This window comes from Pelodiscus sinensis, chromosome 23 (assembly GCF_052426305.1).
Source record: "Pelodiscus sinensis isolate ZL-2025 chromosome 23, ASM5242630v1, whole genome shotgun sequence".
Classification (NCBI taxonomy): Eukaryota; Metazoa; Chordata; order Testudines; family Trionychidae; genus Pelodiscus; species Pelodiscus sinensis.
The window spans coordinates 1,284,437-1,300,332 of NC_143074.1; the positions used below are offsets into that span (position 1 = coordinate 1,284,437).

At 49.5% G+C, this 15,896-nt stretch overlaps 1 protein-coding gene across 4 annotated transcripts in view; it reads right to left on the reverse strand.

The window, feature by feature from the left end:
- The window catches only part of PNPLA7 (patatin like domain 7, lysophospholipase), a 119,908-nt gene that overhangs the window by 43,782 nt on the left and 60,230 nt on the right, over positions 1-15,896 (reverse strand). For all 4 annotated transcript variants that reach the window (XM_075906005.2, XM_075906007.2, XM_075906006.2 and 1 more), the window contains 2 exons: positions 13,739-13,852; positions 3,867-3,927 (listed from right to left, as the gene is read on the reverse strand). In XM_075906005.2, the coding sequence (XP_075762120.1) occupies positions 3,867-3,927; positions 13,739-13,852 (175 nt within the window). The remainder of the gene's footprint in view (positions 1-3,866; positions 3,928-13,738; positions 13,853-15,896) is intronic.

Below are 15,896 nucleotides of genomic sequence, written 5' to 3' on the forward strand. Positions count from 1 at the left end.
TGGGTGTCACCCACCCCAGGAGGGGAACGCTCCAGGGCCCTGCTGGCATTTGCACAGCTGAGGCTAGGGCACCTTGGGCTGTGTGTAAATGCAAGATTTCCTGACGCCAAGGAAGTCCGTGCTGGGAGCATCTGTCCTGCATGTTACTGGAAGTACACTGCGGCCAGGCATTCCTGGGGCGTGACTCCCATAGAAAATATTAGTCTTCAAAATACGGGGGGGAAGGGAACCAGCATTCAGCTGATGAAAATAACGAACAAATCGATGTGACAGGCGCAGGCAGATCGGCCCTTTGCAATGAACCAGGACAAATTCTGGGGGTGACAAGTCCTGGGAATTCACCTTTCTGGTCTAACCAGAAGCTACAGAAGACCAGAGCACTCAGAGCCCGAGGGGGACCAGGCTTTGGAAGCAACCCCTGGGCGAAGAAGAGACACTGCCCGAGCTGAGAGACACTGCAATGCATGCAGCGTCCAACTTCACCAAGAGCAACAGCCGGGCCGCATGGGGGCAGGTGGCTGCTTACCAAAGACAGGAACTGGAAGCTACCAACCAAACGACCGGCGCTTGCTGCCAGCCATTTACAAAGGGACACCTACCACAGCTCCAAACCAGCGGCCCTGCCCTTGAAGTGTTTAGTACAAGAAACCTGTTCAGCCAGGTGAGGTGTGTGCCCGTGATGAGCCGTGGCCTAGGTACAAGGGCACTGTGCTGCATAGCACAGCATGCCAGCATCTAATGGGAACTTTCCTGAACAGCTGAGTTTGGTTGGCAAATGTTGCTTAAATACAGCTCAGGCAGAGGGAGAAAATCTCTCCTGTGATTTAGATCTATTTTGTACTGAGTACATCCCGTACAGCAGCTAGACCAAGTGTCAGACCCAATATACACATCAACAAGCCAAAGCCAAAAAGCCACAGGATAGAAGGAGAGGTTACATTTCAGAACAGGGACATCCCTTGGTCAGCTGCATCACAGCTCAAAGCCCACACTTGCGGAGCACTCAGGACAGGGATGCAGGCTGGGTCATGGGACCGGACAGACTACATCCTGAGGAGCCACGACAGTCATCAGTTAAGGACCCGTCGTCCTCGCCAGGTCTGTCAGTGTGCATCTCGCTAGAGGGCTGGCCAGCAGCACCGTCCACGCATGGTGGGACTGAAGCCTCACAGATCATCAGGGAAGCAACAACTGCAGCACTGCCCATCCACGCTTGGCACTGCCATGGCTGCCCTGTCAAGCGCATGACATTTCATAGAACTGGAAGGGACCCCTCAAGAGGTCAAGTCCAGTCCCCAGTGCTCATGGCAGGACCAAGCATCATCTAGAGATCAACCCTGACAGGTGTCTTAAATATCTCCAATGGAGATTCCACAATCCCCCTAGGCAATTTATTCCGATGCTTCACCACCCTGACAGGACAGTTTTCCTAATGTCCAACCTAAACCTCCCTTGCTGCAATTTAAGCCCATTGCTTCTTGTCCTGTCCTCAGAGGTTAAGGAGAATAATTTTTCACTCTCCTCTTTATGACACCCTTTTAGATCCTTGAAAACTGTTATGTTCCCTCTCAGCCTTCTCTTTTCCAGACTAAACAAACCCAATTCTTCCAATTCTCCCTCAGAGGTCTGTTTCTAGAACTTTAACCATTTTTGTTGCTCTTAACAGGATTTTCTCCATTTGTCCACATCTTTCCTGAAATGTGGCACCCAGAACAGGACACAAAACTCCAGCAGAGGCCTAATCAATGCAGAGTAGAGGGGAAGAATGGCTTCTTGCCTCTTGCTCACAACACTCCTGCTAATACATCCCAGAATGAAGTTTGCTTTTTTTGCAAGAGCCTCACACTGTTGAGGTCCACTCTGACCCCTAGATCCCTTTCTGCAGGACTTAGCTTGTGGTCCACTCTGACCCCTAGATCCCTTTCTGCAGGACTTAGCTTGTGGTCCACTCTGACCCCTAGATCCCTTTCTGCAGGACTCCTTCCTAGACAGTCGCTTCCCATTTTGTTCATGTGCAACTGATTTGTTCCTTCCCACGTGGCACACTTTGCCTTTGTCCTTACTGAATTTCATCCCATCTACCTCTGACCATTTCTCCTGTTTTCCTAGATCATTTCACGATGGTTAAAGGAATGTACCTCACAGTCGCCATGCCAATCGTCGAGATCTGCCAATTTCTGAAGTAGGCCACCAATGCTGCCTAGGCTCTGGCATCGAGTCCAGCCCCCCGCCCAAAGCAGGATCTACCCCAGCTCAATCACCCCAGCCAGGGCTCTGTCAAGCCGGGACTTAAACACCTCTAGGGAACCCAGCCCAGTGCTCCCCCCCCCACAAAGGGGGTGCAGTCCCCGGCAACGGGAGCCATGCTGTGAGAGTGGAACGTCCTTTCCCCGCCAGTGGGACAACCATAACTGCGCTTGGCTGAGGGGGCTTCCAGCCTCGCCGGCTTCACTTACAATTAGAGGCATAAAAGGGCCTAAGACCTTTCAAACCAGTTGTTACTTTTGCTCCGTTTGCCTCAGACAATGGTGAGGCAGGAAACAGCCAGTAACTATGTTCAATTGGTTTAATGTTACCGCCCAGGCAGAACAAGCAGCAGAGGCAATTTCCTCCCATCTACTAACCATCAACCCAATTAGTGATCTGAACTAATTCAGCCATGACGATTGGCACGTTTCTCGGCATAACACTTAAATCTACCATGTGTCTGTCCGTCCTCACTGTACCCCCCAAACCCGGGAGAGCTAGGTCACTGATCAGCAAACAGCTTCCCCTTAGAACTTAAAGCAGGGTACGGGACGGTCCTGCCAGGACAATGGGATGTGCCTGGAATGGGATTGCTTCTCATAAAACCATACAGAAAAGAGTCAGAATCACCAGGCAGGTGAAAGGGGCTGGCTGGGGGGTCACTCCCCCGCCTCCCTTCCAGGACTGCCCCAGCTCTGAGCTTCCCACCCCCCAGCTGCCCTTTAGGGAGGGCTGAAGCCCAATTGGTACGGGGACATTGCCAGCTGTAACGCTTCATCAGGGAGTGAGGGGAAGTGCACTGTTTGCTGCATTCCTCACTCTGGCGGGGGAGTACAGAAGGGAGAACAACCTGAACCTGCCCCAGACAGGGGAAATGCACCCCTCTCACAGCTGTGCCTGCTGGAGCTGTAGCGGCCATGGAGAGGCACGTCTCATCTGGCCCCAAGCTGCTGCAGCGAGAGAGGGCTGGGGTTGTCCTCTCTCCCCAGGGCAGCCTGCATCCTGAACCCCTCCTCCCCAGCCCCGCCCCAGAGCACTGATTGAAATGGAACCTGGACATTTTCACTTCATTTTCCAAAAAGCAAATTGAATTGAATTAAGTACCCAAGCAATGCCAGGTAAGTCTAGTTCTGAATATTTGCTATTAGGCAAGTCAGCCAGAGACACAAACTACAGATTTATCACGTTGTCCCGCATGCAGATTCTGTTCAGTGGGATGTGATTCTGTGCAAGGTTCCTGGATGCAGTATTACTCCCTCGTTCTGCAAACCCCCTCTCAACAGTTACTAGAAGCAGATTTCACAGTGGGATCAATTACATTTCATTTCGTTCCTCCATCCCTTTTATCCTACCCATGCATATACATTCTGTACGTACATTCATTGTGAAATTGTAATGCCCTTATGTTCCTGGCTAAGTGGAATAATTAATGGCAAATTTGTATCTGCAACTGGAATTCTGCGTTCTCAAATTTACTGGCATAAATCCAGCAGTACCCGCACTGAATTCAGCAAACTATCTTGGAAAACGTCTCTCTAAAACCGAGAGCTGAATGTGGCTCTTCGGTAGCTTTTCTGAACACTGTAAATAAAGCAAATGACCCAGGAATTGTTTCTTACCCCCTTGCTGAAGACTTCCAAGAATCTTCTCACCCAGCAAATGGATCAGTCTAGTCACAACCTGGCAGGTGGAAAACATGAACATTTCAGGCCGAGTGCATTAAAACAAAATATTCAAACAGGCAATGCAAAGATTTAAGAGAAGAGTTTAAACAGAAGATTGTTAAGAATTGCTAAGGGTTTTATAAAGCACATCTTTTCCAGAGGAAGCAATTACTTCCACTCTGTGGTATAGTGAAAGTTCATTATTCTTGCATACCCGTGTCATTTTCATTTTATATTAACCCTTAAGACTTTAAAAACAAACAACAACAACAAAAAAGGTGATTTGCAACCTGTTCTGCTACTAAAATCAACTTTTCTGGAAAGAGTCTGTCATTGTGACTTTGCACACCATATTCTTTATGGAAATATGCTTATTAATACACATATGCACAACTAGAAGATGCTTTATGCAAAATACATATTGCAACACATACTTGAAAAGTTATAATCTGCTAAGTGTATATATTCTATTTATGTTCCTGTATCTCAAGCTAAAAATATGAAGCATAAATCGGTTTACTAATCTTGACATGCTAAATGGGGGCCATTAGCAATACTCGAGAAACTTAATGTCCCGGTACTTGGGACAAAGATCTATGAATAGTCTTGCTTTTCTTGTAACCCTGGACTGCGGTTGGTCCTGCCAAGACATGAGAACATAAGAAAAACAAAACAGCCACCATTCTGGGTCAGACCAAAGGTCCATCTAGCCCAGTATCCTGTCTTCTGACAGCAGCCAATGCCACGTGCCCCAGAGGGAATGAACAGAAATCATCAAGTGATCCCGCCCGTGTCACCCAATACCAACTTCTGACAAAGTAGCAAGAGACACCATCTCTAATAGCCATTGATGGAAAAAACTTAAAATACAACAAAAAGTCCTTCAGCATCTTAGAGACTAACAAAACACATAGATGGTATCACTTCTTTCATCTGAAAAAGTGGGTTGTGCCCACCAAAGTTCATGTTACCATATACATTTTTTGTTAGTCTCTAAGGTGCTGCAGGACTATTTGTTGTGTTTTAAGTTTTTTCTATTACAGACTAACACAGCTAACCCTCTGAAGCCATTGATGGACCTATCTTCCATGAATTTACATAGTTCTTCTTTGAACCCTGTTAAAATCCTGGTCTTCACAACATCCTCTGGCAAGGAGTTCCACAGGTTGACTAAGTGTTGTTTGAAGAAATACTTCCTTTTTTTAAAAAAACCTTCTACCTGTTAATTTCATTTGGTGACCCCTAGTTCTTGTATTAGCAGAAAGAATAAATGACTTCCTTTCCCCCTCCTTCCAAGCCATAAATAACTTGAAACAATCAAACAAATTTCTCCCACGTGTTATCGCTTCCAGATTTAACCTTTAAGTGGAAAGCCTTATAAAGCATCGCGGCTTGGCAATTAGTGTTGTTCTATAAATTTTATCTAAAGCAATTTTATTCCAGGCAGCCATTACCACTGATTAAGTCTGCATAGTTCATGGAATCTCATAATTCCAACAAACGTGAACTATAAAAAACATTTGGAGAAAAACTCAGGCATCTCCAACACAGCGTCAATTACTAGAGTCAGAACTGAGAACAACGACCAAACTCCAGACAGGGACAATGTATCAGAAAACTAAGTTGTGCGGAAGCATGTGTGTCCTACCTCCAGCATTAGGGACAGTCAAAGCAAACAGTCCATAGAGACTATAATGGAAATACTGGCATATATTACAGACAGAAGTCAGAGATGGAAGAGGCCCATTTAACCCTCTGTTCCCACCGCTCTGCCAGGGTAGGTCTGTTCCAAAGTGCACATCTTCTAACATTTGGTTCAATCTAGTTTTCAGTGTCCCAAGTAATGGGGCTTCCAGCTCTGCCCCCCACTGGGAGAGTTTCCCACAGCCCCCGTGCGGAGTATGGGCCCCTGCATTCCGCTGAGTGTTACAGAATATCAAACCAGTGCTCAGCTCCAGGCAGCACTTCCACGTGTGTGTGCATGCCAAGAGAGAAGTGCCATGAACATCCCAGCCAATCCAGAGGTTTTATGACCTGCTACTCAAGCCCCTCTCTCACCAAGCCCAGACCATCACATTCTTTGAAGTCTTCCCCAAGCCGCTGTGTCAATCATACTTGGGGCCCTACCAAATTCATGGCTGTGAAAAATGCATCACAGACCATGAAATCTGCTCTCCCCTGTGGAACCTGGTCCTGTGTGTCCCTTTACACTGCAGTGCACAGCTCTCACCGGGGGTGTGTCTAGACTACATGCCTCCTTCGACGGAGGCATGTAGATTAGCCAGATCGGAAGAGGGAAATGAAGCCGCGATTAAAATAATCGCGGCTTCATTTAAATTTAAATGGCTGCCCCGATCTGCCGATCAGCTGTTTGTCGGCAGATCGGGGGAGTCTGGACGCGATGCCCCGACAAAGAAGCCTTTCTTCATCGACACAGGTAAACCTGGTTTCACGAGGCTTACCTGTGTCGATGAAGAAAGGCTTCTTTGTCGGGGCATCGCGTCCAGACTCCCCCGATCTGCCGACAAACAGCTGATCGGCAGATCGGGGCAGCCATTTAAATTTAAATGAAGCCGCGATTATTTTAATCGCGGCTTCATTTCCCTCTTCCGATCTGGCTAATCTACATGCCTCCGTCGAAGGAGGCATGTAGTCTAGACACACCCCGGGAGACCAGCATTTCTCAAGCTGTGGGTTCCAATCCAGCCGGGGGTGCGGGAAGAGCTGCAGGGTTATTGTAGGGAGTCTGTGGTATCGCCACCCTGGCTTGTGTGCTACCTGGGTGGCTGGAGAGTGGTAGCAGCACAGAATCAAGGGAGGCAATATTACCAACCTGTCCCCCCCATTGATCTTGCTGGCCCTCCAGACCTTCTTTTGGGTCAGGAGCCCCACAGCTACGACACCACGACATTTCAGATTTAAAAATCATGACTTTTATGATGGTTCAAATCCTATGGGTGTGAAATTGACCAAAAGGGACCAGGTATTTGGTAGGGCCCTGCTCATACTAGCAGTGACCTAAGGAGACTGACTTTAGTAAGTTAACTTTTCCATTGGTGTTCTCAGTCTCTGAACCTTGCTCAGCAGAGGCAATTGACCCAACAGAAGAGTATCTGTTAGCGCACACTGGCTAAGATCGAACTGCTGACTGCCCACCTCCTTTATTGAGATCTCCCCGCTGGGATTAACATCAACTAACTCTGCTACAGATATCACAGAGCCTCCTCCTCACTCTGCCCCAAGCGGGCCCTGCTGCAGCACTGCACCTCCTAGACTTGCAAGGACTGAGTTTGGTTTTCCACAGCTAAACCCAAACTTGCCAACTGCCTCAACTGTAGTGAAACCTATTAGACAGCAAAACTCCTCCCCTGGGAAATGACCTAGGCCCAGACTGGAGCTAATGTGTATACAGAGAGTGTTTAGGAACCAGGCACACTGGAGTATCAATTTGCATGTAAAAAATCGATGCATCTCGACTAACAGCGATGGAGTCACCAGTTAACCATATTCTGCATTTTTAATGCACCTTTCAATTGAGCAGCTCAAAGAGGTTAGCGAACAAGTAACACCTGCCACCATTTATTGCAACCAACACACATACTGTACAAGGGAAGGGCTGTGACCGTGCCCTTAGTGATTTACCCAGACTTGGTGGGAGACCTGTGAACAGAACCCAGGAGCCTGCTGTTTCCACCACCAGACCATGTGATTTGCTGTACTAGTTACAGCAAACCGTACACCCTGGGACAGCCATGGAACAGTTGTTTTCCAGCGCTCTGCAAGAGAGACGCAGGCTGCTTACCATTATAGGATGAGTCACCATGCTGCTGTCATGGAAACATAAAAGAACATCAGCCCTGGGTCTACGGTAGGACCTGGCCTAAGATTTGCTCAGAGTTTAAAACATGCCAAACGTTTTCTCCCACCAAGGCATGTGCACTTGGGCTCCGTCTTCTGAGATGTCAATATAAGTCACAGCTGCTGCTATTCTCAGACAGAGACTTGAGCCCTTTGAGATTCCTCAGAGCAGCCAAACTCGCTCTGTAACAGCCTCCCCCAGCAGCCAACTTAGCTAATACAAAGCCCATGGGGAGAATTCTAATCCCAGAAAACTCTGTTAATTTCCAGCCATCTCTGTTGGAAGCGTGAGAGGACAGGGCATAGCCAGCTCACTCCCTCGCGGCCAGGAGCAATCAGGGAACCACCATTTCCTTCTCTGTAGGAGAGTCCTCAGAGGGGTAGGGGGACCCCAGGCTTCAGGCTCCAATGCGGGTCTCAGAGACTTGCCCATAAGGAGGAGTTTGAGCTGCAAATCTCCAGGCTGCCTTGTTCCAGCCAGGAGCCCAAGGCACCGCTGACTCTTCCGTGAAACTTGCGTTCTGCCCAGACGCGAGCACACAGATCGCCTCGGCCAGAAACAGGCGTTCAGAGCTTGCAGGGACGGCAGCATTAAAGCCTGGGAAACCGAGCATTTCTGTCGGTGTATTTCACCCTCCCAAGGGTGAATGTAGCCGCAATTCAAGGTGGAAGAGAGAAAGAAAAGGTTTGGTAACAAGGAGAAAGGAAAAGGGAAGGAAGCTGAGGGTCTGCTAACAGGGAGCTAAGTAACAACCGTAAACTAGTTAAGCACAAAGTAGGGAGGTGCTGCTGAGTGCGATAGAGAAGGAACTGGGGGGGCTGGCCCCACACCTTCAGTTCACTGCCGGGAGGCAAGGACCTGCAACCCACCCAGGCACTGCTACCAAAAGTCTCTGATTGAACATAGGGGCGCAAAGACATCTACAGTGGAACACCCCCAGGGACAGCACTCAAAGTAGTGGTGGTTCATGTGCACACTAGGATCCTGTCAGCATGCACATCCTCACAAGGAGCATTTGCACTGCCTTACCTGTGGGGCACTGACAGCTGGAACCCTGAAAAGGAGGGGGTCTAGCTGTCGGCCAACAGGTAACGTAAGCTGCGCAGTGACTACACCCTCCAAACACTACACCTCTGAAGGGGCACAGAGCTGTCAGGCTGATGCAGTCACCGTGAGTTACATTTTACCTGAGCTGCCTTGTGTTGACCTAACTCTTAGCATAGACCCCGGCCCAATTCCCGCTGACTTTTGATGCCACTTTGGTTCTGAGTCACCCAGGTGCTTTTATAACGTGGCAACGTGCTTTGAGCACGGCAACATTTTCAACAGAAGCCCTCTAATACACTCACAGAGTAACCCCCAGCTCTCCTGAGCCGGGTATCTGCCTCTCTCAGCTGGCTGGCTTCGGCTCCAGACCTGAACACCTTTCAGCACAGCGGGCTAAGCGGTACTTCTCTTACATAGAATTTGTTCCAGCTATCACGCAAGTGCACAGCTGTGCACTCCTTCCACCCCGGTAATTTCAGTTTCATTGCTCTGCTTGTTTAGAGCTAGTCCAGTCCCCGTGCTCGACTTTCCATGAGAATTCCACACTGTTCTGTTTCAAAGAACTTGTAATTCTCAGCATCCATGGCCTTCTACATGATCTTCGCAGGCCAGGGCGCTGGCTACAGCTGGGTCTCCACTCACCTGTGACATTGCCTGAATTCATTTTACTGTAAAGAGAATTCAGTTCTAAACAAGGTATCTGTGGGAAATGGCATCTTTTCTTTGTTTCATCTACAGCTTGGGCGGCTGGGAAAATTTACAACTTGATTTATAGAAGATGATGGCGCTAAACAAATCAGAGTGGAATTTCTCACATTGAAGTCTTTTTAAAAAACTGCTCCCTGATAATTTCCAGAAAAAACAAACCAATAGTTGCTTTCCACATACAGAAGCCACCACTGTTAACAATGTACTGGCAGTAAGCTAGTCTAAGAAGCAGTACACAATACAAGCAATCCTCACTTTAAAACATTCAAGCCAAGGGTAATGAACAGAATTGTCCCAGAAAAATTGTGCTCGTCCTGAAACAGAAACACCGATCACGTGACACAACAATATTTGTGTAGGAACAATGACACTGTGACAATGTTTGCTAATCAGCCCCTCCCCCCCCTTAAATCTCAACTTAGATAGAAGGATCACCTGACACTAGGAGTGGACCTGCCCTGCCCTAGTCAGTCTTTCAGAACTCCCCCCCCACTCTAGAGATGTTGGCTTCCCCTGAAAGAATGGTTGAGCTTGGCTCAGAACCGTGACATTAACAAATGCAAGTCCCTGGACACCTCTCAGTACATCTCCTTGCAAAGGCCTGGTGGGTAGACCCAGCAAGGGGAAAATCCCGCAGGGGCTCTCCTGCGACACCAGGCCTGCCTGGGGCCCATCGGGCCGAACCGGAATGAGGCCAGGACAATCCCAGGGAACCCCGGCCCTTCTTCCCAACCGGACCCCATTGTGCATGCTTCCTGCAGAACGGATTGTAATGGCTCGTGAGAACACAGGCTAGCGAGCCCAGGAAAGACAGTGGCCTGTCCCGCTCTATTGCATACAGCCACAACACCAGCCGACCTCAGCGTACCGGGAGGTAAAGGAGCAGCTGGTGGGCGCTCTGCATTCACTAATTCATCCCCGGGTACTCCCACCCCAGAGCTGGCACCTTCGAGCGGGGCGCACTGTGACGTGGGCAGGCAGTCATGCTTCGGACGGGGGTGCTCTCAGCAACAAAGCCCTGTCTATACGGATGCATTTCCGCACTGAAACGTCTCGCTGAGGGGGTGTTTAACGCCCCTGAACTGCAGTTTTGGCAGTGAAAGTGGCAGTTCAAGCACAACCTGGGTCTGCAGAAGCAGAGAGAACTGAGCAGTCACGTTTCAAAGGGATGGCAGTGGCTGTAGAACAGACTTCCATTCAATATCAATGGAGCCAATGGCCTCCAGCCTAGACTGATTATCACCTCTGCTCTGCTCCCAGGTACATTACAAATGTCACACACACCAAGAGCAGCAGCCACAATCACTACTGGAGGAGTTCATTCCATGTCTCAAATCTGCATAGAAAATATATTGGGCCAGAGTCCAAGTCTCAGCACAAATAAAAGGCAGCACTTTACTTATGAGAAATCCCACGGACTTGATAGAGTCATAGAATCCGAGGGCTGGCAGAGACCTCAGGAGTCAGAGTCCAGCCCCCTGCCCAAAGCCAGATCAGCCCCATCTAAACCATCCCAGATGGTTTTGTCAAGCTGAGCCTTGAAAACCTCTAGGGATGGAGATTCCACCCCCTCCCTAGGGCACCCATCCCAGTGCTTGGCCCGCTCCTAGAGAAAGAGTTTTTCTTAATATCCAACTTAGACCTCTCCCTCTGCAACTCGAGACCATTGCTCCTTGTTCTGCCGTCCATCTCCACTGAGAACAGCCTCTCTCCATCCTCTTTGGAACCCCCTTCAGGTAGGCGAAGGCTGCTCTCAAATCCCTCCCTCCCTTTCTTCTCTTCTGCAGACTAAACAAGCCCCAATCCCTCAGCCTCTCCTCATAAGGTCTTCTTTCCTGGAGTCCAATATCCAACGTAAGGGTATAAGAATTTGGGCCACTGAGCTCCCATACAGCATGCAGTTAATGCATTGCCAGTGTTCTATTTTGTATGTGAATAGTCAAGGCCCTCCAAATGGAGTCTGATGCAATGGGAAGAAGCATTCTATTCCAAAAAGGCTGAAAAATTAGAAACACCGTAATTAAGACAAAACATACAACTTCTCTGAGTGTGGGGACCAGGGAAACAACACGTCTTCATGAGGGATGACTTTGCCCTCGGAATAGAGTCTGATTCTGGATATTGCTTCAGACAGATATTACATTGGAGGGAAATTCAGGGTCGAGGTACAGAATGATCAGGGAGCTGGAGAAGGATTTGCAGGAAAGGGCCATGATGAGGGGTAAATGCAAAGGCAAGGGGGAACAAAGGAGAGTGCTCTAGAGGAATTGCTCCGAGCAAAGCAGCGAAATAAGGACAGCTGGAGTTTAAATCAGGAAGGACACCCTAACAGAAGAGCTGCTCAGCTGGGGAATCATTTCCTAAAGCAGTGCTCACCAACTAGATCAGGATCATAAGGACGGCCATACGGGGTCAGACCAAAGGTCCATCTAGCCCAGTAGCCTGTTTGCCAACAGTGGCCAGCACCAGGTGCCCCAGAGAGGGTGGACCGAAGACAAGGATCAAGCGATTTGTCTCCTGCCATCCCTCTCCAGCCTCTGACAAACAGAGGCCAAGGATACCATTTTATCCCCTGGCTAATAGCCTTTTATGGACCTAACCTCCATGAAATTATCTAGCTTCTCTTTAAACTCTATTATAGTCCTAGCCTTCACAGCCTCCTCTGGCAAGGAGTTCCACAGGTTGACTACACGCTGTATGAAGAAGAACTTTCTTTTATTAGTTTTAAACCTGCTCCCCATTAATTTCATTTGGTGTCCTCTAGTTCTTCTATTTAGGGAACTAATAAATAACTTTTCTTTATCGGCTCTCTCCACACCACTCATGCTTTTACAGACCTCTATCATATCCCCCCTCAGTCTCCTCTTTTCTAAACTGAAAAGTCCCAGTCGCTTTAACCTCTCCTCATATGGGACCTGTTCCAAACCCCTAATCATTTTAGTTGCCCTTTTCTGAACCCTTTCCAAGGCCAAAATATCTTTTTTGAGGTGAGGAGACCACCTCTGTGCACAGTATTCACTGATCCAGGACAGGATCTACTGGGAGATCTTGAAGCCCCTGACAAGTGATCCTGACTGGTTTGGCCAAGAGGTTTTCGAGCCCAGCACTTCAGCTGCACACCCCCGAGACAGCCCTTTGCCTTGGAGCTGTCCCCTCAGGAGCCTCCTGCTGTTCTGCGCAGTGCAGAGGAGGGAGAGGGGGGCGCTGATGTCCAGGGTTCCCCTCCTCTCCCACCGTGTATCCTGTCTCCACAGAGCAGAGAGGGAGCACAGCAGGACTTGGAAGGGAGTTTGCTGGCTGCTTTAGGGAGTGGTGTAGGGCCAGGACAGGGGTGACACTTCCTTAGCCCCACTGCACCCCCACCCAGGAGCCACTTGAGATAAGCAGGCCCAGCTAGTGCCCACATCCCAAAACTCCACCCCAGTCACGACCCCTCTCCTGCACCCCAGCATCCAAATGCCCTCCCCAGAGCCAGCACCTAGAACCCCCTTCTGGCACCCCAACTGCCTGCCCCAGACTCAGCTCAGAGCCCCTCTCTCACTCCAAATCCCTTAATCCAAGACCAGAGCCTGAACCCCAACCCTCTGCCCCGGACTGCTGAAAGTGAAGGAGGGAGGGAGGGAGGGAGGATGGAGTGAGCACGGGCAGGGCCTCAGAGAAGGGGCAGGAAGGAGGCGGAGCAACTGTGTGTGGGTTTGAGGTAGATCTTGGATCGCACTTAAATTAAAAAAGTGATCTTGTGCTCAAGAAGGTTGGAGACCCCATCCTAAAGGAAGTGAGGCATCTCCTTACGTTTGGGATGTTTAATACAGCCTGGACAATGCATCAGAAATTAACAACAGGGGAAACTCTTGCACCGGCCAACGAGCAGATAGCTCGTATCTCACCATCACAGTCACCAGTACATGACTTGATTTTCTTCACATCCCATTAGAAATAACCTGCATTATGCAAGAAACCCCCCTCGCTAGTTTATCTTCTGAAACGAGGCATGTCTTGTTTCCACAACATTTATGCTTTCCAGTCATCAGCACCTCCACTCAGCGGCACGTCAACCCTCGTCTTAGAGATAACCCCTCAACGAACATCCTTTACCGCTCCCAGGACTGGAGAGCTCAGTCTGCACACGGATGCAGCTCTTTGCTTTACGGGGGAGGCCAGTAGCTTGTGGCCCTTGGAGAGGCAGCAGAGAGAAGAATGCCACTTGCCTTACCTGTGGGAATTTGCGTTTGATAGATGTCAGTGCTCCCTCCGGGAGCTTGGCCAGCTCAGAATCTCGGACTGCGTGTACTGTTGTGGCTCTAGGCTGATGGGTTAATGCTTCCACCTGCCAGAGAGAAACAAATACAGCTAAGAGCTCAAAGGTCAATCTTAGAGCACTGCCCAAATAAAAATGCAACAAAGCAGAACAGAACCACTTGTCCACTGGAATCAGCTTTAGCCATCTCTGGCCTTCCCCTCTCCCTCCCACCAATTTTTGCTGGCATCTACTTAAGTAGAATAACAGGACTATGTAGCACTTTAAAGACTAACAAGATGGTTTATTAGGTGATGAGCTTTCTTGGGCCAGACCCATTTCCTCAGGCTACATTTCTATCACTATTAAGTAGAATAGGCTGCCCAGTGCTAGCGAGTACCCACGTCCAGCTCAGGAAAAGCAGTCACTCTCTGACAAATGGAGAATTTCCATTTCCTCATCTAGGTGGGCTGCTCTTCATAGAGCTGAACTTGACAGAAGCTGGCACTGAGGCTCAATATATTACAGGAGAAAAACTCTGCACTTGCACGAGACCCCACACACTGTGCATATGCAAGAACAAGGAGCAAGAGTTCATAACTACTTTTTCATCACTGCAAGTGCTTTAACGCGATAAGCAGCTGTATCATCAGTCAGACAATGAACAGGAGAGGTGATGAGGCAGGAACCCTCTGGGACTCTCACACCGTACCTTGCTACCCAATGGGGCTAGCGGGTTAAGTCTGCTCTCTGGGCAGAGCAGGGGACGCGAGGGGAGGGCAGCCGGTAGCTGTCTGGGGCTATAAATGGGCTGATAAAGGACTGGCCAATGGGAGACCCTGCGGGAGGATGAAAGCCCTAAGGACTGCACAATCACACAATGAGAAGCTGGGGGGTATGTCGGCCCTACCAAGCGAAGTCACGTTGCAGCGCGAACCCTCGCACAGCTTTGCTGCCAAAAGGCACTTGCCATTGGACTTGCCGGTGCAGACAGTGTCTGTGCTACAGGGAGACAATCAGGCAGGACGGGGATAAGTGGCGTGGCTGCTCTCACCTGCCACAAAGTGCAGAGCCATGGAGCCTGGAACGCTGCTTGGCTAGATCTTACCCCTCTCGCTGCTAAGCAAAGTGCTGCCTGTGCTGCGCTCCGCGGGACTCGGCACAGGACTCCCTGGAGAGTTGCTCTCCGACCAAGAATCTCCCTCGCCTGGGCAGAGCTCAGCGCGAGATACAATGAGCCGTAAGGAAGCATGGGGCCGGCGGAGTCTGGCACGCCACAGGGCTCCTCCAGGGGGTTGTCTGAAAGCTGGGACAGTGAATCCGTAACAGGGAGAACCAGCCCTTCATACTAGGGATGTGAACGGGTACCCGTGTACCCAGTTAACCAATGGGCCTGGCCTCATCGGCTAACCCCCACGTTACACACAGCCCTGTATCAGAGGCAGGGAGGGGCGGCAGCCAGTGCGCGTAGGGAGCCAGCTTCCCGCATGTGCTGGGTCCTGGGAAGCCACCTCCCCCATCTTGCGTCTTTCAATCTCACACACCAATCTCAGCCCCTTTCTGGTTTTCAAACAGGGACTTTTCTACCTGTAACGAGACCCCTAATGCAAGACCCAGAACTTCCACCTCCTACGTAAGCCAATGAGCATGAATAGCGAGCAGATCTGGGAAGGATGAGATCAGTTACAATGGAAACATTTGGAGGAACCTTGGGGTTCGTTTCCTCAATAACTTTGTATACAACTCGGTTTCTGCGTCCCAGAGCCCCCCTTAAGGACGACGACAGTGGACAATGGCTACTTAGTGACTTTGCAACACAACCGGTGAGCGCTTACAACAGCCGAGTTCCCTCAGATGCTTGAGGAATGCACTAGCAACTTGAAAAATGAGTAGTTCTGTGGCACCTTCGAGATGAACCAATATAGATCCATAGTCTCATGAGCTTTCGTGGGCACAACCCACTTCTTCAGGTGACATGAACTTGACGCATCTACTGACTAACAACTTGGGAACACATGGTCTCTTGTGGCACAAAACTACTGGGATAGATGGGACAAAAAGCTCAACTCTGTTTCACTGAAAACAACAATTTTGCCAGTCCCGCCAGGGGAAGCCTGTTTAAACAGAAAAGGGG